The following is a 13,897-nucleotide window of genomic DNA, read 5'->3' as shown; positions in this document are numbered from 1 at the left end:
ACCGAGATCATCATCACCTGTCTAAGACTGCTAAGCCCCATGTCTTCGTGGCCAAATTCTAATTCCTCGTTAATGTGGCGAAGCCAATGAATGACGTGTTTCCACCCTTAGCTACTCCATCATTTTGTTTATGGTTGATCTGCTTCATAAACCATATTCTAGAACGGCATAAGCAGCTTATAAAAGGACCTACATGAATATTCTGGACTTTTATATGTAGGTATTCCAAAAGCCCAGAATCAACCCAAACTCTCGAACCTGGCATATCCCAGCCCAGCTTAAGGACCCTCCAAAGCTCCATCCTAAAGCTCCATCTTAGTCCGGCCTACGGCTATTAAGCTTATTAATAATTTATGCTGTGCTATCTGAGAGGGTTAAGAATTAAATCAACTGTCGACAAGTATATATAATCCTCGCATAAATGGGAGCATTAGGTCAAGAGACTCAGGTGATGCAACAGTTGATGCCATGTCTGGAGAGTGATCCAAGGTACGACATGCCTTTGATAATTTGAAGGAGTCGGATTCTTCGAGAATATAGAAACCGCTTCATTCCCATTGTATACATACACGGTTTGGTACCCTCTTTGGTCCCTCAAAGCTGCGAAAACAACAATATCCGCTTCGATTATCCAGCGCATCGTATTAAAGTCAGCAGTTCCAACCGCTTTAAAACAAACCACGGTTGCCTTCAGCCTCGCTCTTCAGAGAGATGGATTTCATCGCACCGACGGCATATACTTTTGTGTCCCAAACGCCGTCAAAGAAATCATCCCACAAACATCAATCAGATATTACCCAGCGCCTGTCCTTTTGTAACGAGCCCGTGATCCGTCGTGAGGAGATATAAGGAAATCGTAAGGGTTATTTGCTTCAGAGACCGGCTCTTGGGAAAGAGTAGCGTTGTCGTCGAAGTTCGTCGGCTGCCTTCATGTTGCGTTCCGCGGCCTGTTGAGCTTGTTGTCGCGCTGCTATCGCGTTGACCTTCTCTCGAGCTCTGAGCAGACTGCTGTTATCCTGCTGCTTGATCTTGGAGCGAATGTCGTATAGTTGCATGAGTGTGCTTGCTCTCTCCAGGTCTTCTTCGAACTGTGTAGCAGTTCTGTCAGTGCCAAAGTCCCAGCTTCGCCGTTGAGACGACGGTTGGTGGGGTTGCCTCACATCAGATTCACCTCGGCGAGGAGTACCAGGGCTAGAGTTCACAGCTGAACCGGAGTGGGAGCCAGGAGAGAGAATGCGGCGGCCGAACTTGTCGAATTTCTCAGACGACCAATGCCGCTGCAAACCTGTGGGACGTCGTTGTTGATTCGTAGTGGGACTCGAAGCAGGGGCAGTTGCAGCTGCAGTCACTTCGACTCGGGTGTAACTAGAGTTGGAGGGGTGGTTGGCGCTGACGATGGCTTCTGCGGCTCCCGGATCCTGATGCACGAGATACGTTAGTCTTGAGTGCACAGATGAGCACGTAGCAAAAAAGAGCTCGAAGTTAAATGGGAAACATACGGCGGCGCCTATATTGCTGAGGTCGGCAAGAACCTGGGATAGTTGAAGGCTCTCCATTGCTCGCGATGGAAGAAGTGGTTCGTGTGTTGCTAAGGGTGACGGCGAGTGTGGGTATCAGTTATTATAATGCTTCCTATCGAAATCATAGGAAGTCAAAGGAAGAAATTCAGGTCTGTTAGGATGAGAGTTTATGTGGAAACGAGGTCAGAAGAAAGTTGGAGGGGAAGGTGTTTTTTGAACTGTATTGCAGGTTGCTCCTGGGCCTGCCCGGTTTGGCTTGCTTCGCGGTGGGCGAATTTTGGGTTTCGAAGGGCAGGCAGCCGCAGATCCATCCACAGCGCCTGCCGTGCGTGTGCCAAGCGACAGGGGGCGAATCAAACCAATGTGGAGGGACAAGAAAACAAACTGATATTTAAGGTGTCACTCAATCAATCAATCAATACATAGTATCAGATTCATCAATATTAAATGTAGTAGATACTAAATAGATTCTCCATTTGATTCTTTGAGAGATCTATCCAAGGTGGATAAGAAGACAGCCGAACCATGGTAAACTCGACGCAGTATCAAAATGAAGCTTCTCGATTATGCTGAGAAATAAGAATTAGTGAAGCAAAACACCACTACCACCACAACACAATCCATGATTGGCCAGGTTCATGCTTCCAAAAGTCCAGAGCTCCAACACTGCATTTATCGTGCATAAGATACCGGTCACCCCCGGTTGCAGTGGGATCTTGTCGAGCGGTAGTGGAGGGTAGCGGGGGGCTAAATGCCCAAAATTACAGGTGTCAATAAGCCAAGTCTGGGGTTTGCTCCTCCCCCACACTTTCACTAATCTCCCGGCATCGAGAGTCACAAGCTCGGAAAGCCATGTCTGACAATGGGAAAAAGTTAACTACACAAAGAACCATCAAAGCAAGTAAAACTCACCGCTTCTCTCAAATCAATCATGCATAATAAGGCTGTCATAAACGTTAGGATCGGTCGGACAAAGTATATCACTGTTGATGTTCTGATCATCGCTGTTCTCCGATATTAATGAAATGGTGGGTGAAGGTCTTTACCTTATTTACCCAGAAATGCCAGAGGGGGTCTCTCATGGTTGCGTTGCATTCCATCAAGCGGCGAAAATTGTCGCCCAATATTGGATCAAGCTTCACCGTGCACTCCGGACAGGGGGAGGATTGCCATCATCAACGATCAGCCTCTGCTATCATCACTACGGACTGACGGAGCCTGTTTTTCAGGTTCGCTGGTGTCTGGTCACTAGAAACTCTCGTTGGAGCGCCCAGTTTGTCCGTCTGCCCTATCACCTCGTTTCACCAGTAGTTTGCACATACATTCATCCTCATACGTCATTGCGAATGTCATTCTTCTAAGCATCCTGTGTTGGACTCCTGACTAAGTCACAACCATCATGATCATTCAACAACTCCCATCCCGAGTACATCCGATTTCGGGCCACATGATCAAACTTCTGATACAATGAATTGACTCCGTATTATCCAGGGTATCGGCCCTGTCGATACTTGCAGCTTTTGACGCATGTAACCCTCCATAGAACTGGTTGAGTGGGATTCCCCGCACTGTCGACGCGTGAGCTTCCAAGTTTGTGGGGAGACCTATCTGACCTGCCGATCTATCTTTAGGAACTGATTCATCCTCAGTCTATGATACTATATGAATGAGGATCATAAGAAAAGCCAGGGTAGGTAGTTGTTAAATGTTGTGAGAACCTCTTCACAAGTTATGTTGATATTTACGGTTAATGCGGAGTATATAAAAGATTCGTCCCAAGCCCCAGTTCATCATCAATACCCAAGTTCAACAGGCAACTTCAATCTTCAATCCGGAGCACTATCCCGACTTTCCCGTTAACACGGTAAGTTGGCTATTCCCTATGCTACGATACGATTGGCACAGGTGGAGCTGACATCCAATCCATTTTCATCGTCGAAGCGCCCCTATTGTCGATCTGGAGATTATCATTTTCGAACTACTGAAAACCCCGAGAGTCCTCCGAACTTCACGCGTCAGGGCTATAGACTGTTTTCCACCAAGGTCATCTGTAGATCAGGAATTTAGGGAGATACTCGAAACGCCATACAGTACTTCAGGACTGATGTCATTCATCTTCTACAATATTGACCCCTGGCTTTCATTTGCTTTGACAGCGGATCGCGGCACCGGTCCGCCGTTTCTTCAGATCCACCCCCCGCAAACTCCACAGCCTCCGAGATCCGGCCCCACACAGATCTACAAGTATGCCCAGTCCGGGTTTGCAAAGCTGTTCTGAACTGAGGGCCTCAAGACCCCTCAACTTCTGACAAGGTCGTGCTCGGTGCAGCTAGTATAAGTATAACAATAATGGCTGAGGTAGACCGTGCACATGACCGCAGCGTAGATTTCTTGTTCGGCGCGTTGAATTTGAGTGCGAGGGACATCCATTTTATCCTGTCTTGCTAACAATAGTCTTGTGGCTTGTTCGATCTGACACCAAGTTTGTTCTCAGTCATGGACTAGAAAGGTCATAGAATTGTTTGTATTCAGTGATCAACTTCGACAAGTAAGTAAACCCGAACGCCCTTCCTGTCTGCCCGTACACCCACCCTTCACTGATGCTTCTAGCATTCAACATCCCCATCAAGAGCGGCCCACACCTTTCCCGCCTCTGGCTGCTGCGGCCTCTTCTTCTTGAGCCCTAGAAGCAGTTTGCGTCCGGGCTTTGCCTCTTCAGGTGCAGGAGTAGAAGACGAAGACATTGGCTTAGAAGCCGCGCGTCCAGCTACGGCACTCCATCCTCCAGTACCGGCGCGAAGGGGTACCTCTCGCCGAGAGATGGCACCGTTGGCATCTGAGTGACAGAGCAAGACGCTTTCAGCGAGCTTTTCGCGGCGGATAGTCTGCTCGATCCGAGGTTTGAGAATCTCTAGGCTCTTCTCCATGGGTACGGGTGTGAGAAAGGCGGAGTATGAGACTGTAGCTTTGATGAGAACTTCCTCGTTGAGAAAATCAACCTTGAAACTGAAGCTTTGCAGGGACGTGAGGTCCGGTTCAAGGGCAGTATTGACTTCCTCGATGGTCAGACCGAAGCGAGGCTCGGTAAGTACCAAAGCATTGAAAGGCTCAGTCTCGAGAATTGGGGGGCTTGGAGGTCGAATGGCTGCCGCTGCCGCAGCTTCGGCAGCTTGAGCTGCTCGGATCTTGACACACTGGGCGAGTGTTTTCGTCGGGGCCGAAACAAACTTATCTGATTTCCACACTAGAACAGACCGGTGAATGTCGTAGTCCTCGCTCTTACTCTCGAAGCCGAAGTCTTCAGCAAGCAAGTGAAGGAATTGGCGTGACTGGTTTTTCATCGGCTCATATCGTAAGCGGACTTCGTCTTTGTTGGCAGCAAAAACACGGAATTGGCTCTCCTGAGCATCTCCCCAAGATTGCATCTGTTTATAGAGCTTAAGAGTATTGTCCGAGAATGGGATGTGGTCATTGGTGTGAGAAGCAGGGTCGATATTGAGAGCTGCGGCCAGGCGACGATTGCGATCAAGGCGTTCGCACTCCTCATCACATCGAATTTCCGGTCGACTCGGAGTAGGGTTGCTCGTACTTGCTAAGCATTTGAAGCTCTGCTTGTGATTACCACATGCACAGCTGGTGGACATCTTGACCTGACAAGCTGTTGATTCTTTACACGCTGGTACGTATGTTAGTAACGAGCTTGGAACTGGATGTTATCGACTTACGAGTTTGTCCATGGCAGACGCTCTGGCATGGGTGGTTACATAGCAGCTTGGGCTTTCCGCATATTTGCTCGCAACCGTTCTGAGCGTCTCCGCATTCTCCAGGGCGATGACACAGCTTTTTACATGTATGAAGCCCGCAAGAGAGTTTCTGCCCGCATTGTTCTCCGCAATGAGCCTCTTGCAAATGGCAAGGCTTGTTGTGAAAGGTCGTCTTTCCACAAATGCACCGCTTCTGAACGAGGTATGTGCATGGCGGGCATGATACATCATCAGGATGGCACTGATGGTCAATAGAAGGATGCCCACAGGCAGTCTGCCGCTGGCACTGGTTAGTGCAAGATGGCTGTCTCGTTCCGCATGGTTGCGGTGGATGTAAAACTGTCTGGCCGCAATTGCACGAAACTTCTTCCCAGATAGCCTCAGGACAGCTCTGGCAAGCTCCGCGATGACAGAGCTGCTCGCAAAAGTGACTACCACACTTAAGTGGTCTTCCACAGACGGCGACACAGATATGCTCGGCCTCAACTGGTAGTGATTCAGGGCCCAGGCGTTGCTTCTTCTGCTGAGCAATACGCTGAGATGCCTTTTTTTCACCTGGGCAACAATGCTCTCCGCATCGATGTCTTCCGCAGTTGCGAGTAGCCTGGCATATTTTGAAACATAGGGGTTGCTGAACGTCTCCCTCATGGCAGATCGTCTCACCCGTGACTCGGCCACAGCGGCAGTCTATTTCCATCGTTTGGGTGCAAGGGTCGCATTCCCCAGTGTGGCACAAGGATTGGCAGAGATGACCGCATTCCAGCTTCTTCTCACAAATCCTCTCGCAGTGGGGAACATGATCTTCACAAGTTTGACGGGGCTGTTCCATGAGTTCCTTGAGTGGTGTCTTGCCACAAGGACAATTGGTGACAACGTCCGGAGAGAAGGGACAATGAGCTGGGATCTCTTCTTGCGGGTGACAAGAGATCTGGCAACGATGTACACCACAGTCGAAGGTTCTTCCACAAGCACTCTCGCAGCTAAAAGAGCCCTCAAACCAAGAATTGTTGGCGGGGTCGAACGAATCACAGATGTCGTCCTGTTTGGAACATTGCATCTCCTTTTGTACTCGTCCACAGTAGCACTTAGCTTCGATCGTCACCTCACAGATACCGCAGACACCTGGATGACATATTTGAGAACACTCATGCTGACCACAAGGTAGAAAATCGCCGCACCGCTCTCGACAGCTCCACCCGTTGTAGTAATCAGTATCCCTACAATTCTTCCGCTGAGAGTGCTTTCCACAGTAACAAGGCTCCGGTGGGCTCAATACAGTGCATGGCGGGCATGGCCCAGGATGACATTGAAGAGTGCATGGGTGAGAGCATGTCGATCTGGGCTTGGAACATGTTTGCCCACATGAGTGAGGAGGCAAGATGCTGTTCCGATTGGGATGCGTTTCTTTGCCGCACCAACACGAACTATCGCCTGGTTCGTCGGTCAACGTTGAGTTACATCCAGGGCAGCGCCATGATCGGTCACCGCTTTCCTCGTTGACTTTCATAGACGTATCCCACCATTGATGGGCACATTCAAGATGAACGACGGTCCAGCAAGTAGTGCACGACCAGACCTCGGTTTTTCGAGTGACTTCTTCGGTGCAGATACGGCACTCATAATTCCAATTAGCGATGTCTTCCTGAATCCGTTGCCATAATTCTGAGGCAGTTGACTTGGGAACCTCTTGGCGGGGTCTGTCCTGCTTCCGGTTCCTAGGCCGGTTTCTTGAGCGTCCTTGGGCTGTAGGCTGGGAGGCGCTTGATGATTGCTGTTGGGCACTATAGTTGTCAGTATCTAGGATGTATCACCTTGGGGTTGCCAGTCCTACCTCCTCTGGGATACGGGCTGTCCGGGCACGAATTCTGGGGCGTCTGCACTCAAAGACGCATCTTGAGCAGTCTCTGTTGGTTGTTCAGTTGTAGTCAAGCGTCCACCAAAAGTGCGCTGCGGTCCCATGGAAAAAACGCCTCTTCCTTGGTTTCCTTGCCCCCGAGCACCACCTCGATTACCTCGTCGGTTTCTTCTGCCTCGAGAAGCTCCTGAACTCTCGGGGGCGGCAGAAGCTACTGTTCCTGTCGAGGCGGCTATGGTTTGTGCAGCAATAGTGGCATCGGCAGGTTCTGTCCGAGGGGCGTTTCCGTGACCTTCAGGACCTTGTGCTGAATCATCCTGTCGCTGGCCACGATTCCGTCCTCCCCTTCCCCTACGGCGTCCTCCACGTGAGCCTCCTCGAGAACGTGATGCTGAACCCTGGCCCTCATTCTGAGACTGATTTTGGGCATTAGTTTGTGCCTGATGAGGGGCAAGGCTGATCTCTTGCTCGGCCATGACAGTGGAGATCGCCGTCGTGAGCTGAGAAGCTGTCGTTGTTGCAATGATTGCGCTATGTAGTATAAAGCGTCTTCAAACTACGAATAAAGAATAGGAAAACAAAGACCTTCAAACAAAGAGCTTGCTGACGAAGGGAGAACTTGCAAGGAGAATATGGAAAAGATTTCCAAATACTTCTTCACGAGAGCGTGAGTTAGAGGGGGGAGGAAAATTCACGAAAGAAAGGTACGAGGGAAAGGAATCTATGATATATTATGCCAATTGCAATAAATTCTTAGGAGGCGTTGAAAACTGGTGGAGCCCTGTATGTTTCCGTGTGGCGAAGCCGACTATGACAAACACAGGCAACCATTGGTTGGTCTGATAGTCAATCAGAATGAGTCACCAACTGGAACCACCTCTTTTGGATGTTTGAATCTGCCCATTCTTAATCTCAGCAGCCAGAATCCATCCAATAACGTAGTGACTTAGTGCAAAGAAAGAGTCACTGAATGCTGAATCATCTGCCTAATTTCGGTTTCTGCCTAGAAATCCTAGACATTATTCTCAACTACTGTGGCTGGAGAACTGCAACAGCCACATATCAGCAACTATGAGAATCATGTTTGTCAAGGAATACTGAAACATGTATAGCTGCTTTGTAGCAACGGTCTTTAAATCAGAGTCGTTTGTAGTCTGGTGAGACTCAATCTACCAGGCCATATAAAACCCTGGCCACTTAGGTTACTCACTGATTGTTATTGAGCTTGCTTTAGGGTAACGATGGCTGAATGGTGAACATTATACTTGGTTGAGACTTTTTTAGGTGATTGGCAGATGCTTAAGCCGTTAGATCTAGGGAGTTAAGAAGTCTACCTGTATTGTTAATTTACTTCACAAAGTTCAAGCCATATGTGTCGCACATAACAGTGGATGGTAGTTTCGGTGGACAATAGCGACCAACCTATTTGTAAGCCCATCTAATGCACTCTTTTTATCAGCAAAACAATAGGTTTTTGGTGTAACTCAAGCATTGAAGACACTATGGTTATCATGATACCGTGGGCGTCCGTTTACAATGCCCCGGACCAAGCCAGCTGGGTCGGGTAAAGTGTATTTACAACCTTAAAGCCAAGTATTCTCAGTTACTTCAGGAAATAACTACTGGGAAAACAGGCATTCACTGGAGATTGAAGCTTGGAAGTTGAAGACTATACTTTAAATATTGCTAGGAAGATTCTTCAGCCAGTTACTGAACTGCCACATACCTAAACAGATGCGCGCAGAAACGAGCATGTCCCAATGTGGAATTACAGTATCTATATCTACGAGGAAATATAGCCAAGATTAGAATACTTCACAAGTAACTGATGTAAAATTATTAAATATTAGGATTGTTATAATAAGAATCAACTAAGTTCAGGCCTTGTTGCCTAAACTTATCATAAGATACGGATGCTACATTTTATTTGAAGCTGATGACTTGCTCTTCAGATCCATACCTTTATCCACTAAGGTATCATTTACATGATTTGCGGCTCACCTCGGGTTTAACATCCCCGGCACATCTCTCCACACAACAAAAGCACAAGGGGTTACTTGTTAGCCAATTTGCATATGCGCAGGGCAGAAAGGAGCATGCTCAATGGATCTCGGCATGAAGTGCGACGCAAGATTGATCACGTTGACAAGAGATCTCGGGAGAGGCCGGGATGTCGGTACCGGCTCCGGATGCCCGTTGGCTCCACTTCCGGCTTAGACACAAACAACATCTCGTTCACGACGGTTGTAAACTGAGAACAGCTAAGGAATCAAAGATCCTTGACAAATAGTCACATTGAAAGTTTGATGGTCGAACATTTAGCTGGAATTGGCGTTCAACCGAGAGCATGGTTCAGAAGGCGCCAGAACATTTAAGAAAGTCTGCTAGATGAGAGTCACCTTCAGCTTCATATTGCTTGGTACAGCAACGGTTCTTGTAATAATGAAGCCAATTGGTGACTGAATAGCGTCATATGGAGAGGAGACAGAATTTCTTGAGGCTCTGGGCCCCCAATATCCATCTGGGGTACGGGTGCTCCATACTCTCCATATGGAGCTCGGGACAGCCTCCAACCCCCGGGATAGCTTCTCACGAGCTTCACAAGTCAGGAGCTAAACTCGGCAGTGTGGCGTCAGCCGTCTTTCACACACGCCCCTTCAACATGGAATAATTGCTTGTTGCAGACGGACAACCTCCGAAGGTCCCCATGCTTCAGCGGTGCCCTCACCAGGGCGGGCAGGGGACAGGAAGAAAACTTAGGACTAAGGGATAAAAATACTTAGACAGATTTAGGATAACTTAGGCAACTTTAGAATGAATTTGGGAATCATTTTGATCAGTTTATTTTGGCACCTTGAATACAAGTCTTGAGTCTTTTGGCTCCTCTAAGACTCAGTCCCAGACCGTCGGTGGGTTATAGGGAACGGCCTCGGTAGCGACGACAATTCTGCACCTCGGGCAGAATTTAGATCTTACATCAACATCAGACACAAAAGTATTGAGAAGATAGTGTAGAGAATGCACGGTTTCTTACGTTTGCTTGGGGTTAGGAGTTTATTATGGTAACACAACGGGAATGGTTGAAGTAGGAAGTAGATAGGCCATGCACGTGACCTCAACGTTGATTTCCCGTTCGGCGTGTTGAATTTGAGTGCGAGGGACAGCCATCAACCTCAACGCAACGACAGGTCGCTCCATCTCCGAATTCCACAAGACGTCGCCCATACAAATCCTTCGAAATGGCTGCTCTGATCAAGGCTGCGAACGCCAAAATCCGGTCAAACCCGGTGACTGACTATGTCTGCTCGACCCGTACGTCTTTCGAATATCCTGTTATGTTTTTTGCATGAGCTCCGATTCGTCTCCGAAAGCGCAATTTTGTGATATTGCAACTCAACAAGCAACACCACGGCTACAATGCATATAGAAGCACGCTTTAGGCATAGAAAAGATGCGAAAAAAAAGTTGTACTTCTGGAATATGTCAATTGGGCTGTTGGAGGGTGTGTTGACGTGCAATGCGTGTTTTGGAGCACGGCAGCTTCGGGGTAATCAACGTGGCGAGACTTAGACTGACTCTTGATATTCGCAGACTTTTGGGGCCCTGTCTCCAACTTTGGTATCCCTCTCGCGGCCATCATGGACACACAGAAGAGCCCTGAATTGTATGGTAGACCAGTGATGTACCGTCACGAACCATAACTGACTTTGCCTCTACTAGGATCTCGGGACAGATGACTGGTGCTCTGATCATCTACGCCGGTACTTTCATGCGATACTCCCTGGCTGTCACACCCAAGAACTACCTCCTCTTTGCCTGCCACTTTGTCAACGCTGGTGCCCAGCTCACCCAAGGATATCGATACCTCAACTACCATTACTGGGGCGGAAAGGAGAATATGCCCAAGGAGCAGCTGGCACAGGCGGCCGAGGCTGCCAAGGGAAAGGTTGAGAAGGCCACGGAGAAGGTTCAGAACGCTGTCAGCAAATAAAGAGGTTACCAGACCGACGGTCATTGGAAGGGATCGGTGTGTCGGGCTGCATGCCGACCATAATAGGAGTGTTTCCGGGTCGTACCTCGGGATTCGGAGAGTGGCAGCACACAGCTACCGCACAACAACGTTGTAACTTTACAAGAATTTGTCCCCTCGAACATCTAGAATCGCACCCCGAGTTGGGGTATCCGCAGTACTTGTGCCTGAAGAGGTGCAACGAGAAGATCGCGTCGCGGGGGTCCTTAGGTCAATGAACATGGTTAGAGCAAATAAATCAAGCCTTCAAATGCCACATCGAAATGTTACGAGCGAGTGATGAGGAGGAGTGCTCCCCCACAAAACGGAGATATAATGAATTCCCCGGAAGGGCTTCCGATGATTATTTCTTAAGAATAACAAATCGGTATGGGATTGGCATATCTAGACATATTAAGAGCATGCTAGTGTTTCGTTCTCATCAATCTCGTATACTTATGTACCAAGACTTGTTGACGTTTTCATAGCTAATGTCTTGACATTCTGCTTCATAGAAACAAGATGTAGTTTCATTGCAATAACAGCGCATGCACCCTTGCATCTGTGAATCAGATCCATGAAAGCAAGGTACGTAAGTCCCTTGAAGACAATATACAAACATAGATCTGAACCGGGGGTGGACCCCTTGGTTCCCGAATCTTGCATAGAAGTTCCCGACTATTCTCGTGCCTGTGCCTGGCCTTCCCCCACCGGGTTCCCGAAGGAACGGAATAAGGTCAAGGTGAAAGAGAAACCAGGGGTGACTGACTAGCTAGCATTGATCAGCAAATGCAAGGTCAGTGTGCCTACCCCAGCCTTTGCCTAGGCGGATCTGGTGATGTTCTGGTCGGCTTCTGTCCGTGAACGTGGGGATAAACCTTCTCTGTGGCTTTGGATCCTCGGTGAACGACCTGCAACGCCGGCAACACTTGCGGTTATTACCCAACCATTACCGTATCCGAGTGTTGCCATTGCTAGCCGCCTGTCGGGTATGGAATGGCATCATTTCGAGCCCCTTGTGAGGATCCCACATGATCTGTATAATCTGCAACGCTTCACGACCAGGTGTGAGACGTGAGGATGGAGCTCGATTTCAGAAGCTGGTCTCTTATCGAATGGGATTGCTCAGCGTTGAGAAATAATGGGCTAGCTGAGATGCCCCTGGTTTTTCACATCTGCCACTTGAACGAGAAGTAATTGATCGCATTGAATCGTGATATCAAGAAGCCCTTACACGTTTGCTAGGTAATGCTCGAGTGGAAGCATCATCCATAGATCGATCATCCACTGTCATAGGCTCCAGATTTGACCCCAACTGCCTGTTCCAGCCCGGCATTTGTGAGGGGAAAACGCCGGTGCTTCAACCATTTCGGTCAACCAAATTTTTGGATACCCACCATGCACCAGTTAGTTGAACTCGAACAGAGAATGCCTTCCTATTCGGTTTTTTTCAGCCCTACCCCAATTCCCTTGCTCGACTCAACTCCAACCGTTTGCCAGAATTTCTTAAACAAGTTATTCGGAGGGGTACACCGAAGGCCGAGGTCGGACCTAGCTCGCTTTCTACACCTACCTGGTAGAGAACAGCTGGGCATTCACACCTGGCAACTCATATCCAATCTGGGATTGATAGAACCTGTCCGTCTGACAAGAAAAGAATTTGTAAGTGGTGTTCATCACCAGTAGAGGCTCACGTTCTGCGGAGTGGCAGCATAGAGTCACAAAATCCAACATATTGAGCGAGGAGTGGCCAAATGCGCACCAATGAAAGCGCTATTTTAGTCAACAAATGCAATGCGCCGGTCTTCATCCACCGAGAGAGTGGTTAGGCAGGCCATGCCGCCATCAAGAGGGAAGATCCTGGGATAGTCACAAGTCGACTGATTAACTTCTATTGTAAGAGTAATCATAAGTTTCAGAAAATCTTTATAAAGCTTAAGGTAAAGAACACTAAAGCCTATATCTGAATTGCATAAACCTTTTAATTTTTTTCTTTCTTTTAATTTTTTCTTTCTTTTAAACAAGGGATCCCGATTCCGCATTTTTCATGAACCACAAGGAGTTGGGATAATGTGGGCTTTGGCTGGTTCGATCTCATCTAAAACTAAGGCATCGCCGGTCTTTGACCTCCGTGGGGGTGGAATGTAGTGGGAATAAACACATGATGCAGACAGGAAATTGACTCGGAGAAGAAATCGATCAAATATGAGCTGGGGCGTTTTCTTCAAACAAAGTACGTACGAGGATATGTAACAACATCGGGGCGTGATCGTCATTCCTGGTTGACAGAGGTTCACGCTCTGTAAGTCTGTGCAACTGGATGTGACCTATCACGATAAGTGAACTGACAAACTGGTTGTCGACTGTCCCCAATCACCTTTCCATTGGGTGACTGTGGTTTCAAGCGAAGTTCTCATAGAATAATATGACTATTGCAAAACTGATATCGTATACAGCCTAAAAAGAAGACAGGATCAACTGGCGAGCGGCGAGCGGTAGGTAGCGTAAATGCTTCAAAACACCTGGGATGGCGATACGGTGATACCCCACATGCGGTCTGTAGTGCTGGGGGGCATGGACTCGAGCCTGGTTTGAAGTTCGGGGATTGCACGAGCTACAGATTGAGATTCAAGCTTGGACAACAAAAGCAGTCAGGGTCCAATCAATGGTGGGGGTCAGGTAGATCTTTTGGTTAAGGTGTGCGGTATTACGGTGGACAGAGAGCGGCTGTGGTACCAATGACTTCAAT

The 13,897-nt window shown here is 48.3% G+C and overlaps 3 protein-coding genes across 3 annotated transcripts; 1 reads left to right on the top strand and 2 right to left on the bottom strand.

Annotated features, from left to right (window-relative positions):
- Nucleotides 1-586: 586 nt before the first annotated feature.
- BKA55DRAFT_160775 (uncharacterized protein) lies at nt 587-2,010 on the bottom strand. The gene is made up of 3 exons (XM_046184979.1): nt 1,500-2,010; nt 1,161-1,418; nt 587-1,088 (listed from the first exon to the last, which is right to left on the bottom strand). The coding sequence occupies exons 1-3, from the start codon at nt 1,554-1,556 to the stop codon at nt 873-875; spliced, it is 531 nt and encodes a 176-aa protein (XP_046054834.1). The 5' UTR covers nt 1,557-2,010; the 3' UTR covers nt 587-872.
- A 2,116-nt stretch (nt 2,011-4,126) lies between these two features.
- Nucleotides 4,127-7,615, bottom strand: BKA55DRAFT_499647 (uncharacterized protein; the record flags this gene model as incomplete). The annotated part of the gene is made up of 4 exons (XM_046186671.1): nt 4,127-5,196; nt 5,246-5,265; nt 5,359-7,065; nt 7,116-7,615. The coding sequence occupies 4 exons, from the start codon at nt 7,613-7,615 to the stop codon at nt 4,127-4,129; spliced, it is 3,297 nt and encodes a 1,098-aa protein (XP_046054833.1).
- A 2,763-nt stretch (nt 7,616-10,378) lies between these two features.
- On the top strand, nt 10,379-11,130 carry BKA55DRAFT_684280 (uncharacterized protein; the record flags this gene model as incomplete). The annotated part of the gene is made up of 3 exons (XM_046198620.1): nt 10,379-10,451; nt 10,731-10,803; nt 10,860-11,130. The coding sequence occupies 3 exons, from the start codon at nt 10,379-10,381 to the stop codon at nt 11,128-11,130; spliced, it is 417 nt and encodes a 138-aa protein (XP_046054832.1).
- Nucleotides 11,131-13,897: the final 2,767 nt, after the last annotated feature.

Source organism: Fusarium redolens (genome assembly GCF_020744475.1).
Source record: "Fusarium redolens strain MPI-CAGE-AT-0023 chromosome Unknown BKA55scaffold_2, whole genome shotgun sequence".
NCBI classification, from domain to species: Eukaryota; Fungi; Ascomycota; class Sordariomycetes; order Hypocreales; family Nectriaceae; genus Fusarium; species Fusarium redolens.
This window is presented reverse-complemented; position numbering and strand designations above follow the sequence as displayed.

Coding starts and splice junctions, on each gene's coding strand:
- BKA55DRAFT_160775 (XM_046184979.1), bottom strand. CDS start 1,556: ATGGAGAGCCTTCAACTATCCCAGGTTCTTGCCGACCTCAGCAATATA. Junction 1,419..1,499: donor TCAGCAATATAGGCGCCGCC/GTATGTTTCCCA, acceptor CTCGTGCATCAG/GATCCGGGAGCCGCAGAAGC. Junction 1,089..1,160: donor CTCGCCGAGGTGAATCTGAT/GTGAGGCAACCC, acceptor ACTGCTACACAG/TTCGAAGAAGACCTGGAGAG.